Source organism: Doryrhamphus excisus, chromosome 8 (assembly GCF_030265055.1).
Source record: "Doryrhamphus excisus isolate RoL2022-K1 chromosome 8, RoL_Dexc_1.0, whole genome shotgun sequence".
Lineage (NCBI taxonomy): Eukaryota > Metazoa > Chordata > Actinopteri > Syngnathiformes > Syngnathidae > Doryrhamphus > Doryrhamphus excisus.
In genome coordinates, this window is record NC_080473.1 from 3894447 (window position 1) to 3914684 (window position 20238).

The window sequence follows — 20238 nt, forward strand, 5'->3', positions numbered from 1 at the left end:
ACAGCATTTATGGACATTGTGTGTCCAAGCAGATCGGCTATCTAACCAACAGGTGTGCGTACCTGAATCGATCTTGTTGAGAATGGTGCGAGCGCACTTGAGGAAACCCTCCTCCACGTTCTCTCCCGTCAGAGCGCTGGTCTCCAGGAACATCAGCTCTGTGCGGGAGGAAGTTAGTGAAATCGTGAGAAAGCGGGGAAGATGTTCTAGAACAGGGGTGGGCAAACTTTTTGACTCGCGGGCCGCATTGATTTAACAAAATTGAGGGGGGCCCTTTTTTCAGGAGCACTTTGTCAACAGCAGATCACATTAAACAACCAAATTGATTAAAAAAGCTACTTAAACCATGAAAAGGTTGGCTCAAGCCATGATGCCAGGTTGTATGTTAAGTTTCAATGAAATGGAAAGAACGTATTAAACACTTAGCGGGCCGGATGTGGCCCCCGGGCCGTAGTTTGCCCACCCCTGTTCTAGAAGGACGAGAGCGGTGCTACCGTTCTCTTGAGCAAAGCGTGAGGCCTCCAGGAAGGTGACCTCGCGTTCTGCCTCCAGGTCCTTCTTGTTGCCGCACAGGATGATGACAATGTTGGGGCTCGCTAGCGTGCGTGCGTCTGTCAGCCAGTTGGTCAGGGCGTTATACGTCTCTCGGCTGTAAAGACACCATAGATGAAGGAGTGATTAGGTAACGCCAGTCCAAAGCCATTTAAAGCTGCCATTACAATACACTGATGAAAACTAGCTACCGCAGGAAGTACACCGTCTCGAAAGTGAGTGAATCAATGTTATCTCATTTATTATGTCTTATTTTTTCTAATTCTATCTACTAGATTGGGTAACTACAAGGATCTTAGTTCATGTCTAGAGGGCTGGAATAATGTTAAAACTTGTATTTAGACTATTTCAAACAGGTTTTTATATGCCATAACTACAAATATATTCCATGTATTAATATAGAAATTCACATATTGTGGTCAGGTCTGGAACCAATTCAATGTGATGAATGGTAATGGTTTTATTTCATTTGAACATGCATCAGATTAAAATTGAGTGCATCCCATAATCAGTTCACAGTTCCACATGTCCAAAAGGAGTAGGAAGAAGCAAAGCTTATTAAATCCTACCCCTCCATCTGGTACTTTTACAATCAGTAACTATTACATTTGTTCACTTCCTGCTTTCCTGATATAATTTAAGTTTTTTTTTTTTTTACTTTATTTTATAATTTTTACATTAATTTTAATTATTTTTTATTTTTTGTCACGTACCGCAGTACGAGGTATTATGACCATACAATGACACAATGGGTACCATAGTAAGTGTCAATATAGTGATATATATAGCACATTATGACTGGTTCAAGACTCTTCATCCTTGTATTTAGCAAACATCAACTGCTTGTATTGTTTCGTGAATTGGCTCATCGTTGTGCATTGTTTGAGGTCCTTACTCAATCCATTCCATAGTTTGATTCCACATCCTGAAAAGCTATGGCTTTTTAACGTAGTCCTAGCATGTAAGTGTTTCAAATTTAGTTCTTCCCTGAGATCATACTGAATGAGAGATGATTGCATCATTAAAGCACCAAACACTCAGTTATCTCGCAATACATTGTCGTTACATTTCTGCTTGGACACCACCGCTGCATGCCAAAGTGGATTTTACCTGGTAATATCATAGACCAAAAGTGCTCCAGCTGCTCCGCGGTAGTAGCTGCGTGTCACAGAACTGGGAATGCAAAACATTTTACAATATGTTGTCATGCATTTTATTGAATTTCGATCGCCAAAACTTGAAATTGTGGGCATTTACCGGAACCGCTCCTGCCCGGCGGTGTCCCAGATTTGCAGTTTGACCGTCTTCCCGGCGACATTGACCACTCTGGAACCAAACTCGACTCCGATGGTGTGGTTGGAGTCCTGTTTGACTACAGACAGAAATGGAATGAAGTTATTATTGCGGTCCATCTCAGTGTGTGCAACTTGACTGCATGATACAGAGAAATTTCAAGTCAATGAATAACGTTCACAAGAGGAAAGGCGACAGTACACCTGCCATGACTGTATTGTCAATAAATCAATTAACCACACGATAAATAATATCTTCTATAGCGGAATGAAAGCAGTGACTGATTCAGTCTCTTTGTCCCGGTGGGGAGAGGCGGGGCGGTAGTGAGCACACAACTCACTAGCTGTGTTTGTCGTGTGCAACACGAACGAATACTTTCCTTGTGCCTGTTGTGTATAAAACATAATCTGATGTAAATTTTAGCCGGTTTGGGCATCGTTATTTTGTGACAAAGACAATGAAGTCCAACGTTTTATACGATGGTTAGTATCTTGCCTATGCCTTTTGGGTGTTGCATGTCTCATCGACATTGTGGGTTCTACCGGGGAGACAGAGTTCAGAGTTGAAACTTCCAGAATATAGTCACACTGGTAGCTGTTTGCTAGCCATTGAACACAACAAGAGGCACAGCACGGAGGAGATTGATTGACAATGTCCACAGTGCCCTAGTCAATAAGAACGCAGAACACAATGTGCGTTCATACGCTATTAAAAAAATGCAAAATTGCACAAAAAATCAAACAGAAACAGCCAGGATGACAGTATTATCATTACATTCATGAAAAAATAATGTCAGGAATATTTTTTTATTAGCAATAATTTGTAGGACATTTATCTTCCCGCAAAATGCGTTAGTAGCCATGTATACATGGACCCAAGTATTCCAATTGCATTCGGTTTATTTGCTCAAACAAAAAAAATTTAACTTTAGCATACACCTCATTCCGAAAAGAATAGTGCCAATCCGAATGAATATATAATCAGATTCACGGGGGTGGAATATTCCTTTCCCCAATCCGATTGAGGTATCTTGGGTATCTGTTGTTTATTAGCGGTTGGCAAGCAGCTTTCGTGTGCATTACCGCCACCTGTGGAACAGAATCTAAACCCTACTATACTTTATTCACAAGTCCAGTTTTATTAAAAAAGAAAATATATATCTATACAAAACATGTCCAGACTTTAATTTTAAAATATTAGCAAGATTAAATTTGATCTTTTCCTGTTTAAGTTCTTTAAGCGCTTGCTCATATATGATGTAATACGCAGCTTGAGACGTTCTTCGGTTTTAAAAAATGGAGGAGAGCAATCAGCACTGGACTGCTGTGGAAAGTTTATTTTTGATCCAAACTAAATTTCAAGACTGGATGAAGGAAAAACTGGCAATACGGAGTTATTCCAACAAGTGAAAGAAATACTCAGGGAAGTCGGTATCACGTGATGTTGATGTTTATGTTTTACTGCGCATGCCACATTGACTATTCTGTTTGATTACAGTGCCGCATGTAGACAAGAGATTGGAATATTCCTTTCCATTTATTCAACTGTTTTCGGAAAAGTCATTCGGAAAGAAAAAAACTCCTCATGTAAACGTGGCTAGTGTGACAGGCCTCGGCACGATGTGAAAATGGAGCTCAGCTTTGACGGCACAATATGCACCAAAAACTCACATTTGTTCTCAATGAACTGATGGAGGAGGCAGGATTTCCCCGTCCCGGCGCTGCCGATCACCAAGAACTTAAAGAGGAAGTCTGAAAGCAAAGCAGGGAGAGATCAATGCTAAGGTAATGTCGAGGGAAAACCTGAACCTGCTGCACTTGGCGCTTCTGACCTGAGACTAAGACAATCCTTTTAATCTCGTTTGAGCTACTACTTTCCCCGTTCCCGGTGAGCCACAAATTAACCCGCTAATCACTCAGGCCTTTTCTGATTTGATGTGCACTGCAAGGGAAGCAGCAGCAGCAGCAATTAACGTGTCAAAGCCATCAGTGCTATTAAACATGGCTTAGGGTGAATGCAACACAGCTATGAGCAGCTGTTTGTACAGATGTTGTTATTGTTATTAAGAACACACACACACCGCTCTGATGACAGCGAGCCACTTTGTGTGCTCTCACGGTAAATAAGTCAATTAGAACCGCAAAATGTGAATACGTTATATTAAGCGTGCAGGACAATTATCAGGCCGATATGAGGACTTATGACATCATACTGATAAGGTGAGCAAATCAAGCCCTCCACTTCTGTGATGTGCTGCAGCTGCCAACGACCTTTGTCACTTCCCCTCCAAACCTGAGCATTTAAGTTAACAATCACAATTGTGTGGACTTCTCTACTGTTTTGTAGGAACATATTTCAGGTGCAATTTGCATTTTATGGGGGCGCTTTATTTCACTTTATTTCCAAGTGATCACCAATTAAAATTAAAATCAATATCGGCATCTGTCTGCAGAAAGTTATTGGTATACACTACTGCTGAAAAGTTTGGGATGACTTGGAAATGTTTTTGTCCAGTCTGAGATATGGCTTTTTCTTGGCAGTCCTGCTATGAAGTCCAGCATCCTGAAGTCGCCGCTTCACTGTTGATACTGACACTGGTGTTTGATGGCTACTATTTAGTGCAGCTGTGAGGCATCTTTGTCGTAAACTACACACTCTCTTGCACAGTTGTGCAGCGTTTTTCTGTCCTTGTTAGACCCAGTTTGTGCTGCTCTCTGAAGGGAGTAGTTAACAGCATGGCAAGAGATCTAGTTTAGATTTTATATGGTTTTTCTAATAATCTATTAGCCTTATAAAATGATGAACTTGGATTAGCAGCCATACCAGGAGATTGATGCAGAGGACTGACAGTTGTTGATAGTAGGCCTCGATGCAAAAATGTAGATCCTTCTTTGAAAATCATCGGATTCATTTTCATTGGTTGTGAAATGGAAAAAATTGTTTGTGAAATGGAAAAAATTGTTTGTGAAATGCATGAAAATTTATTTTTCTTTGGAAAACAAAGAAATTTCCAAGTGATCCCAAACTTTTGAGCGGTAGTGTACATATATCACACATCCCTACCTTATATGTAAAAATGGGAAAACTGACATTTTGAAAAAGAATATGCTTCTTGGATACCAACAAATTCCATAAAATAAGTCAACAATAATAAATTGCTGCAAATTCAGCTGTGTTTAAGTCTCCGTGTGAAGAAACTCTCCTCCCTGGCACAAGTAGTAATTTCCCTTGGCGCATTTGGTTTCATTATATAGCGGTTCACTTATTTTTACACTTGTATGACTGTCAGGAATGTTAAGAACAGCACCGGCACTCCAAAAGTGTCCAATAAGACAAGGAAAAGTGGTTGTATTTTGTAAACTCATCTCTAGAAGTGACCGTTAAATTAGTAACACTGATCCCTCCTACAACAATATTTACAATACTCTTTAGCCAACCAGGTGCGTATGAGGTGTGTCAAGAAGCAGAGCTACCACACCGTTTACCATAAGGGGGTTGGAACAAGAAACACTGATGTTTAAACCTTCCTCTTAGAAGAACCAGCTTCAGCTGGAATGCGACAGTAGCAGTAGCATAACGTGAAAATGTAACTGTGCACAAAGTCAACAGTGGGTGATCCAAGAGAGCCTACAAGTCAACTTCGACACAAATGTCAACATGCAAGCAGACTATGGATGTATACGGTATAAAATTCTGCAGGCACCAACACATCATTCACACCCCATGTCGTCAACCGTCATGGCAACGCGGCTGACAGAATCAAAACTAACAGCTCTGTTTCTAAAAGCTGGCTTCAGCATCTTCCCAGACATCCCATATTCCCTTAGACAGCAATCAGGCTGTCAATATGTTGACAGCACCACACCGAATCAGGAAGTGGTGTGGGCTTTGTATCCTACCATTGCAGCTCTGCGGAAAATAAGAAAGAAATGGCGTGATGGGGGTGAAATCACTGGGTATCAACTGAGTATATGAATGTTACACACCAATTTACTCTTATGGATGTGAATGAAGCATATGAACACTTATACATACTTATATGGAACTGTATGATGACAACTGTCCCTGGAGAGAAATGTCCGAGAAGCAAAAGAAAAACAATCAGCCGTGGATGACAAAAGGACGAAGATCACACTATAAGCGAAATTCATCATTCAACAGACTAAAGAAGCAGAAAGAACATATACATAAGACATATAAAAATAAGTTGACCACAATCTTAAGAGTGTGTAAGAAGGAATATTACAGTCAACTATTAGACAAGTATAAAAACAACATTAGAGCAACCTGGGGCATTTTAAACAGTATTATTGGAAAGGTAACAAGAAGTAACAGATGGGGGACTGGGGGGAGGATTTAATGAGCTTTGCTTCTTCCTTCTCCTTTTGGACACGTGGAACTGTGAATTGATTGATGTGATGCATTCCATTGTAACCTGATGCATGTTCAAATAAAGTTTAACTATTACACCTGTATAGTTGAATCAGATGCAATACACCCACACCACACTCACATTCGTACCTATGGACAATTTGGAGTCGCCAAATTAACCTAACATGTTTTTGGAATGTGGGAACATGCAAACTCGACACAGAGATGGCAGAGGGTGGAACAAAGCAACCAACAAAATTTGTTCTATGAAAGTCTGCACAGGTCGCAGGGGTCTATGCTGGAGCCTGTCCCAGCTGACTTCAGGTGAGAAGCAACGTACACTGCACTAAATATTTAGTGACGTAATACATTTTGATTGCAAATTCTAGCTGAATACAAAAATATTTATGCTTTCAGCAAGATCCACTGCTGCTCCTCTGCTGCAAAGACATGGTAAAAGAGAGTCCGAAATCAATAAATGGCTATTAGAGTAACCATTAGCACCGGCACTTTAACATAATAAATGCTGCACACTGGGATAGACTTTCATACAAGAGATGAATGAAACTTAGAACAGATGGAGCCTATGTGACTATGATTCCTTGACCGAGTCATTGGAAACATTCATGATTATTAGAAGTCTACATTTATAAATTATTTGTGCAGTTATTTAGTATATGTATTATTTTTGTTCTTCAACCCACAAACGGGATGAGTGACTCAACAGCGCCTCTTGTGGACGCAGCCAAGAAGTCCACTACAATTTCATTAATTACTTCAAATACCAACCGCCAGCACTCAATTCCAATCCAATCCAATATCTTATTAAGTATTATTCAAATGTGTACCTTGTGTTCACCGATGAAGATATCTTGTCATACAATATCTGTCAGGTATTGCTCTGCATGTAAAAAAAAAACACACACACAACTCTACAACGTCCTTATCATTATGAAGGCCACTAACGTGAGCTTCCTCTGTAGGGTAAATAAACAAGATCACAGCAATTTTCAAGGTCATACTCAATTTTGGTGTCAGTGATCTCAGGTTGCGACAGTGTCCTTGCTGTAATCATTCACACCTACCCACGTCAACTTTCCACGGCCAACTTTCACCTGCAAAATATAGCCCCATCTGTTTGCCAGTGCTACGGAAGCGGATATACGTCCTCGTCAGAAGGTTACAGTATATCCCTAAAACTCGCCAAGGAGCGTCTTAAAAATGTACCTCCATATGCATTCTTAGTTATATAGTTATCTCCACGAGAAAAAGCGATGGGATATAGCAGCTGCTATGCTAGCCAATTAGTTAGCATGTTAGCTACTAAGCCAGAGCTGTACAGTCAGTGCGTAACTAACATTCACAGGTACGAAATTGAAGCGTCATTAAAACAAACATACCGTATGTCTCGGACATGTTGACCTTCGCCGTTTTAAGAACTCAATGACAGCACTGTTTTCACGGCAGACTGGGAAATCAAACGGTGGTTTGGGAACAATGTTTATGTATGATGCTAGAAAACACTCCGAAGCGTCTTTCGCTTCGTCCACAGCCAGACGCCCCGGCTGCGTGTTTACGTCATACGTCGCTCAATGATTATTTTACGTGCTGTCGGAAATAACAGTACGTCCACGGATAGCTCGTTGAAAGTAATCGATACAAATTACACGTGAGTTCCGACTTGAATTCTGTATATTTCAAAAATGAATTCTAATATTGGGCAAACAGTTTTGTAGTTACATCAAGGTTTTATGAGGAATTTAACCGAAGGGCCCAGAAAGTGTGTGACTGAGATTGGGTAATTACTTAGCAGTCACCGAAAGCACCATTAGGAAAGAGCGTTCCAATGAGATTTACAGTGAAGTAATATAATTAACGTACTGGCAAGAAATGTGAATTAACCAACGAAAAAAATATTTATCTTAATGACCAATATGGCGGTTTTAAATAAAAAAAAACAAAACCGTAAAAGTATTATAGCTGGATTTTGTATGTGCACCAAATAGCCACAAGGTGGCATCCAAATATAAGGTGATGAAATGATGGTTGAGAATAACTGTCTTCGGGCGAGAGGTGGGGTACACCCTGGACTGGTGGCCAGCCAGTCACAGGGAACATATAGACAAACAACCATTCACACTCATAACTAATTGGAGTCACCAATTAACCTAGAACGTTTTTGGAATGTGGGAGGAAACTGGAGTACCCGGAGAAAACCCTTCACACAGAGATGGCCGAGGGTGGAATTCAACTCAGGTCTCCTAGACGTGTGGCCTGTGCGCGAACCACTCATCTACCGTGCAGCCAGACATCATATGATTAATTTTCTGTTACATATGTACAGTAAGCTGAATATTTCATAGCTATGAACACAAGTGCTACACGGCAAACGTGTGGTTAGCACGCCGGCCTCACAGCTAGGAGACCTGAGTTCAATCCCACCTCGGCCATCACTGTGTGGAGTTTGCATGTTCTCCCCAAAAACATGCTAGGTTAATTGGCGACTCCAAATTGTCTACAGGTATGAATGTGAGTGTGAATGGTTGTTTGTCTATATGTGCCCTGTGATTGGCTGGCGACCAGTCCAGGGTGTACCTCAGGGTATCTCGCCCGAAGACAGCTGGGATAGGCTCCGGCACTCCCCGCGACCCTCATGAGGATAAGCGGTAGAAAATGAATTAATGAACGAACACAAGTGCTGCACGGCATGAATTTGAGTGTGAATGGTTGTTTGTCTATATATGTGCCCTATGATTGGCTGCCAACCTGTCCAGTCCACCTCTCGTCCGAAGACAGCTGGGATTGGCTCCAGCACCCCCCGCGACCCTCGTGAGGATAATAGAAAATGAATGAATGAATGGACACAAGTGAAAATTAAATCATAAGAAGAACACTTGACCAACGGTTCTCAAACTTCCATCCACAAAGTCCCACCTTAAAAACGTTCATTCCTACTGCTAGTACTATTGTGTTTGCTGCACACGAATCAGTGGTCTTGGCTGCTTCCTTCATGACCTTTCCCTTCCTTTGTGCTCATACGCTAGTAAGCCACATTGACACAAAGCTCAGGACGTGAGGTGTAGGTAAGTAAAGGCCGCCCAAGGGCAACAGGTGATAAATTACAGAGTCCTTCCACTCTTGCTAATATCAGTACCAGTTCCTCCCTGCTTTTGTTCTACTTTGGCAGGTCCCCTCACTGTTAAAAGCACTTTTCACTGAGATTAAAGACAGAAGCGAGGGAACACAAGGCTCAGCGTCGTGTGGGGGCAAAAGGATGTTTTCCTAAGGAGGGTTATATAGAAGAAAGGGAGGCCTCAAAGGTGTGCAGCTGGCCCGGAAAAAAAAGACTTCTGTTAGTCACTTTGCTTACCTTTAGTGGCGGTTTCATCACTCATTGTCTGCCTTGTGTCTTTCTTGTCCTCTTGGCCTATGCAGGTTTCGTCATCATGACAGATGTGGGAGCTGCAGGCCAAACAAGGAGCTTCTGTGTAGACTTCGGACTATCTGTAAAGAAACACGTTAGATGGGACTCACGTGGAGGGGAAATTACACACCATGGGGGGGGATCAAGCATGTTTACAGTGATCATAAATGGGAGGGGCGTTAACAGTGTTTACTACAAACAATGAGTCAGTGGAATGAATCACGTCTTGTGGAAAATAGTGGTTACCTGGCGTCACTGTTGATATTAAAGATGGCGCATTGCCTACAGAGTACAACGGGGAAATTGACGACCTGCTGTTTTATATCGAGGAACAAAGGCAACGAGTGTAGCCTGGGTAATTAACACGCAAGGTGCTGTGTCTAATAATGATGATTCAAGTTTAGCTAAAAAAGCAACAGACTCAAGCAGGCGTTTGCGGTGAGTCGTGCAAACCGAACCCACAACACCATGCGGAGGCATGTGGCTCCCAGCAAACAGCTAGTGTGTACTTGCTAGCGTTGCTTTCTGTAGCCCCATCACACACAATAAATCATATATTTGAGGTCACCTAGATACATACCCGTGCTATATGCAACACAGGTGTCAACAGCCGATATTTCAACTACACACTGACCTACAACCTTTGCTCCCATTGCACACTGAGGTGTTTTTTTTTTTTTTTGTGGCGGTCACAAGGAAGCACTGATAAGTCAAGAGATGACATCAAACTCCAAATGAGTCCAGGGATGTCAGTGAGTTCAAGGGGCTGTTTTTGCAGTAGATCCTTTAAAACTGCAGAGCTTTACTGCCCTGTATGGAAGATCTTTGACGAGGATTTTCTTTTGTAATAGTTCCTTCAAAAAAGCAGATCAGTCCTCTAATATGGTGGACCTTTGAGGAGTTCCTTTCAAAAAGCAGAGCATTCTTGTCATATAGGAGATCTTTGATTAGCGCTTTTTGTATTACATTCTTAAAAAAAGTCAACGCATTCCAGTCATGTATCAAAGATCTTTGACAAGCTTTTTTTTTTTTTACGATAGTTGATGATATAGAGGACCTTTGATTTGTTTTGCGACATTGCATTCTTGTGATCTTTGATGAGCACTTTGTGGAGTACATTCTTAAAAACCCAACACATTCCAGTCCATGTATCAAAGATCTTTGACAAGCATTTTTTTGTAATAGTTCATTATACAGAAGACCTTTGATACCTGTCATATACAAAATCTTTGGATCTTGAGTTTTTGCAGAAGTTTCTTCAAAAATACTCATGTCACATAGGGAAGTTTGGCTACTGTTGCTGCAGTTGTTCCATCAAAAGACAAAAATGCTATCACATAGAGAATCTTTGACGACCAAATGAAAACAAATGAAAATTTGTTTTTCTTTGGAAAACAAAAACATTTTGCAAGTGATCCCAAACTTTTGAGCGTTAGTGTATGTTCCCCCTTGTCATAGCTGTCTCACGCAATGCCTGTAACATAACGTTTTTCCGTTTAAATGTAGGCCTTTACTCTTGTAAAATTATGTTTTTCTCAAACATTCATTCATTCATTCATTTTCTAACGCTTATCCTCACAAGGGTCGCTCGCGGGGGTGCTGGAGCCTATCCCAGCTGTCTTCGAGCGAGAGGCGGGGTACACCCTGGACTGGTGGCCAGCCAATCACAGGGCACATATAGACAAACAACCATTCACACTCACATTCATACCTATGGACAATTTGGAGTCGCCAATTAACCTAGCATGTTTTTGGAATGTGGGAGGAAACCGGTGTAGCCGGAGAAAACTCACGCATGCACGGGGAGAACATGCAAACTCCACACAGAGATGGCCGAGGGTGGAATTGAACCCTGGTCTCCTAGCTGTGAGGTCTGCGCGCTTACCACTCGACCGGCGTGCAGCCCTTTCTTGAATATTTACATGTTTAGTCTCAAAATATCAGATTATTTTAATACTGTGTCGTAAACTAACTATTATCTCTATAGTACAGGTCACTATGGAAATCCTAGGGCAGGGGTGCTCATTAAGTCGATCGCAATCTACCGGTCGATCGCGGAGGTGGTACTGGTCGATCGCGGCGTGACATTAAAAAAATATCATCCTAGCATCAATGCCGTCACTTGATTGATATACAGGGCAGCCATTCAGATGACAACTGAATGTTGCCCTTCGGGCGACCAATCAAATCAAACAACGTCTCTAAGTGCTGCAGAACTTACGATGTCAGCCTATCATCCATCCCCGTTACTTGATTGACATACAGGACAACCAGTCAGATGACAACTGAATTTTGACCTTTAGGTCACCGCTCATGCGTAAACAACGATGCAAAGTGCTAAGCTAGTCGGCGAATTACGTCAGATTTTAAGCCCTCGCTAAAGTTTATGGTCACTAAAATGAGTGAAGGAGCTGGACCAAGTAAAAAGGCAAAAACATATCACTTCCATACGGAATGGGAGGTGGACTTTTTTTTCCACAATGTCTTTTTCGAAGTGCGTTTGCCTGGCTAACCTGGCTATCAGCAGCTACTGTCCGGACTATGCATCCCTGGCTGATTCAATTCAGTGCAAGTCATCAAAGTAAACTCAGGTAATTACAAAAAATGTTAATAGTTAATTATGTGTGTTTTGCAATATTGGCTCATTTGGTTATGTAAGGTACATCAACATACATTGTACGTACAAATAATCCTCAATACATTTGAAAATAAATAGATGTTTTGCATTTTTGTAGTGGGTAGATCATTTTGACTAGGTCATTTTAAAAGTAGCTCGCATGCTGAAAAAGTGTGAGCACCCCTGTCCTAGGGACTACATCACAGTAGCTCCAGGAAGACGAGGCTGTGATACAAGGCAGAACGGGCGGGGGCACCTGGAGCCCGTGTGATGGAGCGGGACAGAGAAGTTCTGTGTTTATATTTGTTTTTGAGTTTTGCTTTTGCTTTGTTGTTTGTTATTTTTGGTTGATTTTTTTGTGTGTGAAAAAATTGACCCAAGCACATAGGACACTTTTCCAGCTCAAATAAGCCAAATAATTCCAGGTGGACTGCCTAGCCCCCCTACCAATTTTTTTTAACCCATTACCCATTGTGAAGTGACATAAGTTCCATAAAGTTCATGTCGACCAAACACTATAATGACCTTGCAAACATGCCTTGATGCGTTCCTGCCTCATTGCTACTCAGGTGAAATAATCAATCACATTTGCATCTCATGTTAAGACACATATTGACACATGGAAGGTCTTCTGCGCTCCCTGGCTGCTGGATGGAACTTGTCGAGGAATCTCTGCATGATGTCACTCACAATGAGAGGAATTCATCCTGTGGGAAGATCACATTGCAGGTCTCCAGGGGAAAGAGGCGCCACATCACATCATTTTTTTTTAGACAAATAAGACAGACTCTGATCAATCCTCAGTCCATGTGACAAAAACAAGAAGGAAAGAACATCAAGGCTAAGGAACGTGCACGACTGGACATACACAAAGACACAACATCACATTTTAACAACGATTGAATCACACACAAACAGCACACTTCTAATTAGCCTTTTCCAGGTTTCCAGGACACACCCGTCTATCTATCTAAGGTTTATCTCTCACAGTCTCTAGCGTAGCTTCCCTGCAGGCACAAACGCATTCCCCAAAAGCTCTCTATTCATTTCCTTCCTCTCACACCTGTCGCAAGCCCTCGTGATTGATCCTCCGCACAGGAACATGTCATCGTCTCAACTTTCTATGGAAGAAAACATCCACAGTCGATGCCCCTGTGGACGTAGCATGTACAACATCAATTAGCAATTAGCTAGGATAGGGAGCACACTAAAACTACAGAGAGCGTTTTTATGGTGACACATGACTGTTTCATGTTGGGGAGGATCTGGATAAAGAGCTACTACAGCGATTTATGATTATATACATTTACAGTCATTATGGCATTGAAGGAACAGCCCCCCCCCCATACACACACTCACCACCTAAAACAGTTCAGATGTTGTCAGTTAAAGGATCTTTGGCTACAGTAGGTCCCTTCGGTCCCTAAAATCAGCAAAGTGCTCCTGTCACACAGAAGATCTTTGATGAGTGTTTTGGGAGTACAGCTGGTCCCTAAAAGAAGCAGAACGCTCCTGTCACATAGAGGATCTTTGACAATGTTTCTACAATAGGTATCTAAAAACAGCAGAGTGCTCCTGTCACATAGAGGATCTTTGACAATGTTTCTACAATATGTGTCTAAAAAAGCAGAGCACTCCTGTCACATAGAGGATCTTTGACAATGTTTCTACAGTAGGTCTCTAAACACAGCAGAGTGCACCTGTCACATAGAGGATCTTTGACAACGTTTCTACAGTAGGTCTCTAAACACAGCCGGACGCTCCTGTCACATAGAGGATCTTTGACAACGTTTCTACAGTAGGTCTCTAAACACAGCCGGACGCTCCTGTCACATAGAGGATCTTTGACGTTTCTACAGTAGGTCTCGAAACACAGCAGAGCGCTCCTGTCACATAGGGGATCTTTGACAATGTTTCTACAGTAGGTCTCTAAACACAGCAGAGCGCTCCTGTCACATAGAGGATCTTTGACAATGTTTCTACAATAGGTGTCTAAAAATGCAGAGGACTCCTGTCACATAGAAGATCTTTGACAACGTTTCTACAGTAGGTCTCTAAACCCAGCAGAGCGCTCCTGTCACATAGGGGATCTTTGACAACGTTTCTACAGTAGGTCTCTAAACACAGCAGAGCGCTCCTGTCACATAGAAGATCTTTGACAACGTTTCTACAGTAGGTCTCCAAACACAGTAGAGCGCTCCTGTCACATAGAGGATCTTTGACAACGTTTCTACAGTAGGTCTCTAAACACAGCAGAGCGCTCCTGTCACATAGAGGATCTTTGACTAGCATTTTTTTTCCAGCAGGAACCTGTGTAGCACAAGGACAAAGGTACGAGGTTAACTTTTTTTTTTACACTTGTATGACAGTGAAGAACATGACAAAAACACATGAAATCTGACTTTATCATGTAATCAATGTTTCATTTGAAGTTAGTTTTATGAACAAAATATAACTTCCATTTACACTTCTGACGTTCAGAAACATAATGCATGATGCTGACTAACATAATCACCCCAAAAACAGCAGAGTGCTCTTCTTGTATAGAAGCTCTTTGGCTCGTGTTCCTGTCGTATGGATCTTTAACCAGCTGGTTCCGAAAACAGCACAGTGCCCCTATCATATTGAGGATTTTGCACACGTTCTGTTATTACTGTACATCATAAAGTTTCAATGTACATGATATAAGAGGAGGTCAACCAGCTTGCACTGTACTTCTAAGCATAAGAAGACAATGAAATATGATTACATCATGACTTATGTAATGGTTTAATACGATCTAATACAAAATATGGAAAACCTTCATGTCCAACATAATGCGTTCCACATGTACACGTGTTATATAGGTCAGTGGAACTCACATGTAATAAAATCCAAACATGACCCTCCCTTTAAGTGTACTCTGCAAGTCGCGTCCTGCTCTCAGCTGGCCGTGCATCAATGTGTCAGTGAGAGAAGACAGTCCACCCTTGAGGATGATGTCAGGGGCCATGATGAATTACATCAGTGACCTCCACACCAGATGCACACAAATCAGGCATCACATCCCTCCTGTCTCATGCAATTACAATCATTGCACCGTAGGTCTGCCTACCTACCAACAATACCTATCTATCTACCTATCATGGCCTTCTAACGTGTCCTAAGTCCACCTTTACAATGCCTCACTATGAGAAAAGAGAGTCACTGACCCCCAGTCAGGTGAGGTTAAAAGGTGAGAACCAAAGGCCCAGGTGTACAACACCTGTGCTCAGGTCAGCTTCAATCTCATGCAGGTGAGTGTGACTCACTGTCTTTGCCCCCTCCGGCCCCCGTCCTCCTTTAAGTTCCTCTAATTGGGCTGTCATCCCCTCAAAAAGCCTTCCCAAAAGACTCATTATCCTCTTCCAGTGGAATGACATCATCGCAATTGGGAGTCCATGGACATGTGTATTCATTCTGTCGGTAAGAATAATAAAGATTTGAAATATTTATTATCTATTATTTACCTAATATTTATTATATGTCTATAAAACAATGTTTAATTAGAACAAACACTTAAAAAATGGTGACACTCCAAATTCAATTGGAAATAATTCATTCCTTCATTATAATAAATAGATGATAAATTGAATAATTTATGATAATAAATGCAAAAAAAACCCATTAAGACTAAAATTGTATGAAATGTCTAAATAAAATGCTGTAATATAAAACTGTCACTTTTAAAATTTAGATCAACTACTAACTAAGATTCAGATCACTGACTCAAACCAGTAAAGAAAATTATGATTAATGTTTTTTTTAAAAGATACTTAATTTTAACAAATATATAGATCATATTTTTTTCATAAGGAAAAAAGGTGACATTTGAAATGACATTTAAACTAAATTAATTATAAATTAAATACTAATACTCGCATAATAAATTAATGTAGTACATTAAAAAAACATGGAAATAGAACAAAACTTAAATTATATTTATCAATATTATATATATATATAAGTAATACTATATTATCTAATGTAATAACAATAATATATAACATTATTAGTAAGTTGTAAGTTATTATCACCCATATTCAAAAATACATTAAGAAGGCTTATAAGTAAATAAGTATGATTATTTTTTTAAGTAATATGTCGTATATAAGTAAAATAGTCAATTATAAATCAGGAATCTTTGGGTTTAGGTTTTCATCGACTAAACCATCCACAAGCATGCATGTACTTTCCAATAAGTGGTAAATCTCATCTTGACGTTGTCTTCAAATGAGAGCGTCAGTGCAAACAAAAGTGCCTCTCATTTGCAGCAGGAGCGTGCCTCCCTTGTGTTTGCTGACCCTCCACGCATCAACATCCTTTCATCATCCCTCAGCATCGCCTGTGCACACAGAGAGCAGACTTTGGGGAGGAAAAAAAAAAAACTTCACCTAAGATGATTTCATAACGACCGGTTCCACTTGTAAAGAGTCAAGGCTGACTTGTTCACCTCAAAGGAGACCTGGTTAATAAAGTTAAAGGCCGGGCTCAACAGTAGGTCTTTACATTAGCCCAGCGTCTCGCCTGCAGGGGCCTGAATGCTGAGTGCACAGGACACAATGGAGAGGACGGATTAGCCTTTGTGGGAAGTGACAAGTTCTGAGGAGGTCAGGAGGCCTTTTCGGGGAGGGGGGCTTACCTGGGAAAGTGGCAGTTTGGCGGAGCCTTTCTTTTGTTACCATGGCAACAATGTTGCCCCTTTTGTCCGGACACAAACAAGTCTAAACACGTTCTAATCCGCCGCTTTCATCCCGCTGTAATTAATTTACCCGCTTTCACGTGCTCGACTTCTTATTAGGCTGCTCATTACTGTGACAAAAGCCGACCTCCGGGCTATGACAGCTTCTCCACGGGGACCCCCAGCCCCTCAAAACACGCACCCGCGTCTCGCCGGTGCCCCCTCCGGGCGGAAACAGCCTCCCCTGGCGCTCAGCGGGAGGCGTGGGGCTGCTGGTTACATTCCCGCGTCCGAGCAACTGAAGGCAGGTGTGGAGGAGAGCCTTTTGGTGCATCTGTTCGGCGTGTAAACACTGTAACTGCCAGGGCATATGGACAACATGTGGCGCTGTACCTCCCAAGTTATTAACGTGAGGCCCCCTGGCTTTGTTGTGTAAATACAGTACCGACTTGATGGGATGCTTTAAAGCTCTGATCCACATGCATTTTCTCATTTCGATCAAAAGCAATAAAGCCGATATAACCCCTTTTTCCACTGTACTGGTAAAAGCACATACTCCCAGACGGTCGGTACATTTGACATAAACACACCTACAGATTCTATAGGAGATAGACGGGACACATGAGGTTTTACGCTTCCAAACATACAGTAGATATATGACGACACAGACATTACCTCATGTGTCTTTAACATCACACAGTCAGCAGTGGTTCTCAATTGGTGAGTCGGGACCCAAAAGTGGGTTATTCAATATTTATTCCGTATTTAGTCATTTCAGAATTACCAGTGAAATATCTGAAATGTTGATATTTACTCCATTATGACCACAAACAGTCATCATCATGAAAGAAATCACATTTGGATCACTACTATCTTGAATATTATATGAGTACTATCATGCTGGAGCCTATCCCAGCTGTCTTCGGGCGAGAGGCGGGGTACACCCTGGACTGGTGGCCAGCCAATCACAGGGCACATATAAACAAACAACCATTCACACTCACATTCCTACCTATGGACAATTAACCTAGCATTTTTTTGGAATGGGAAACCGGAGTACCCGGAGAAAACCCCCACATGCACGGGGAGAACATGCAAACTCCACACAGAGATGGCCGAGGGTGGGATTGAACTCGGGTCTCCTAGCCGGTGAGGCCTGCACTGCTGACTACTCGGCTGCTGTGCAGCATATTGCAAAATTGTTGTGGAAAAAGTTATAATGTTGCAAGAATTAAGTCAAAAATGTCTTTATTTATTATTAATTAATTTTGTTAAATATTTATTTATTTATTTAAATTTTTTTCATTTATTTTAAAATATAAGTACACAGCTAGAAGACCCTTGTGAGGATAAGCGGTAGAAAATGAATGAAAATATATACATTTTTGGAAAAGAAAAAAACTGCAGAAATGAAAAACTGTAATTTTACGACAATGAAGTAGAATTATCAAGGAAAAAACGTTGCAATTACACGAGAATAAAGTTGTAATATTGTGATAAAAAAATAATGCAATTTTCGTAGCCTAGAGTTGAAATATTAAAGAAAACAATATTTTTGAGTCGTAATATGAGAAACAAACAAAACAAAGATGTAATTTTTAGGGTGCTGGGGAAAAATATACAAAGTCAATATATTAGGGTAATCAGAAAATGCACAAAGATGAATTGAAAGTTGAAAAATTACAATATAAAACGACAGCAAAAATGGAAAAAAGAGCAAAGACTGAAGCTTCTTACAAAATATCAAAGTGGCCTTTACATCCTTTCATTTTTCAGTATGTGGGTCCTGCTGAAGAAGGTTTGTGGACATCTGTGATCTAAAGTCAAAGCCAAAGTCATCATCGTTGGGACTCCATCATGACTCCATCACTCCATCTCTGATGATATTTTATTATCACATTTGTAAAGAGAATTGTGTCTTCTGTCATATAGGGTCGCACTTTTAAGTTAGGACAGACAACCAATATGACCTGAACTTTACCTTACCTTCATACACACACACACACACACACACACACACTAACACACATAAAGACACACAATGGGCTTAGTGTGAAGCTCTTTCATTTCCCTGCTAATAATCTTTTAATCATAGACACCACCTGGGGGCTGCCGCAAGTTTTGGTGTTTTGTTTGCTCCAAAATATCTTTCCATGATGTCACTTCTGTTCTCTGAAGTGTACTGACAAAGCGTGACAAAGGTTTTAAAGCCAATCATGATGATATAAGAGGCAGAATTGCGTGTGCGTTCACGTGTCTGTGTGTGTGAGTGTGTCACATCTCACTGCACTGTTTTTAAAGGGGACCTATTAAGCTCATTTTCGCTCCTTTGTATTGAGTTGTGCTCCTATAGAGCAGCTACACATGATAACCAGCACAGAAAGCTTTCTAGGTCTTTCAGAATCTGCACCTATTCCAGCTGTGTTTCCTTGGATTTCCATAACAGTCTGTTTTAATTTGTTCTATCCACGGCCCGCCTCCGCTGTGATTGGTCCTACTCAGTTTGTACCCAGGCATGCCCATACAAGGAACCATACTGTGACGTCACAGTGAGCCGGTGATAGAAAAAACTTTTTTTTTAGGGCTCACTTCAAAATATCCAAACCACATTATCTGAAACCTTGGCATTGTTTACCACGAGAATACAACACTCTAACTACATTTATAGGTCAGAAAAGGTACTTTCATTTCATATCCCAATATATTTACGATGAATATTAACATACAATATATATCCCGATATTTTTTCCACAAACCGATTTTAGACAAAAGTCAACGTCAAATATGCGTACAAAGTTTTATTAAAATGTAAACAATATTATAGAAAAATAGTCGCTCTGCAGCCAGGTTAGCACTGTTAGCGCTTCCATCTCACGTTCCCCATGATGACAGATGGTAAACACGGTTGATACTGTTTGTATCCAGCAACCTTTATACCGTCTTTTTCATTGTTTCTTTTTTCATTGTTTCACACTCCCAATATGCAGCCTCTTCTCCGCAGTATTTCCGTGGGTATCTCCTATCGCTCATCGTAGCAAAAGGGTGCTCAAAGCTAACAGCTGCTCCGGAGTGTAAACAATGGAGCAGGCTGCAAGCTACAATCATAACAAGATGAACATCCATAACTGAACACTTGCTTAAGGGGTCGGTATGGCACAAACGACAAAGAAAGCAATAATTAAAGCATTATTAAACACTAAAAATGCCTCAAAAGACTCCAGTCTATATCAGATAATATGAAATTCGAGTAAATGCTGGAATTTTTTGATAAAATGAGCTGAA

General features: G+C 41.0%; 1 protein-coding gene across 5 annotated transcripts in view; it reads right to left on the bottom strand.

Annotated features, from left to right (window-relative positions):
* Window positions 1–20238, bottom strand: part of rab4b (RAB4B, member RAS oncogene family) — a 34085-nt gene that overhangs the window by 9347 nt on the left and 4500 nt on the right. The window contains exons 2-8 of one of the 5 annotated variants that reach the window (XM_058079687.1): window positions 9587–9720; window positions 5881–5910; window positions 3516–3596; window positions 1810–1924; window positions 1663–1725; window positions 495–649; window positions 63–158 (exon numbers count right to left, since the gene is read on the bottom strand). In XM_058079687.1, the coding sequence (XP_057935670.1) occupies window positions 63–158; window positions 495–649; window positions 1663–1725; window positions 1810–1924; window positions 3516–3596; window positions 5881–5910; window positions 9587–9611 (565 nt within the window). In that variant the 5' untranslated portion in view covers window positions 9612–9720. Of the gene's footprint in view, window positions 1–62; window positions 159–494; window positions 650–1662; window positions 1726–1809; window positions 1925–3515; window positions 3597–5880; window positions 5911–7616; window positions 7793–9586; window positions 9721–20238 lie in introns of those variants that run through there. The other 4 variants (XM_058079688.1, XM_058079689.1, XM_058079691.1 and 1 more) reach the window with 4 other exon arrangements.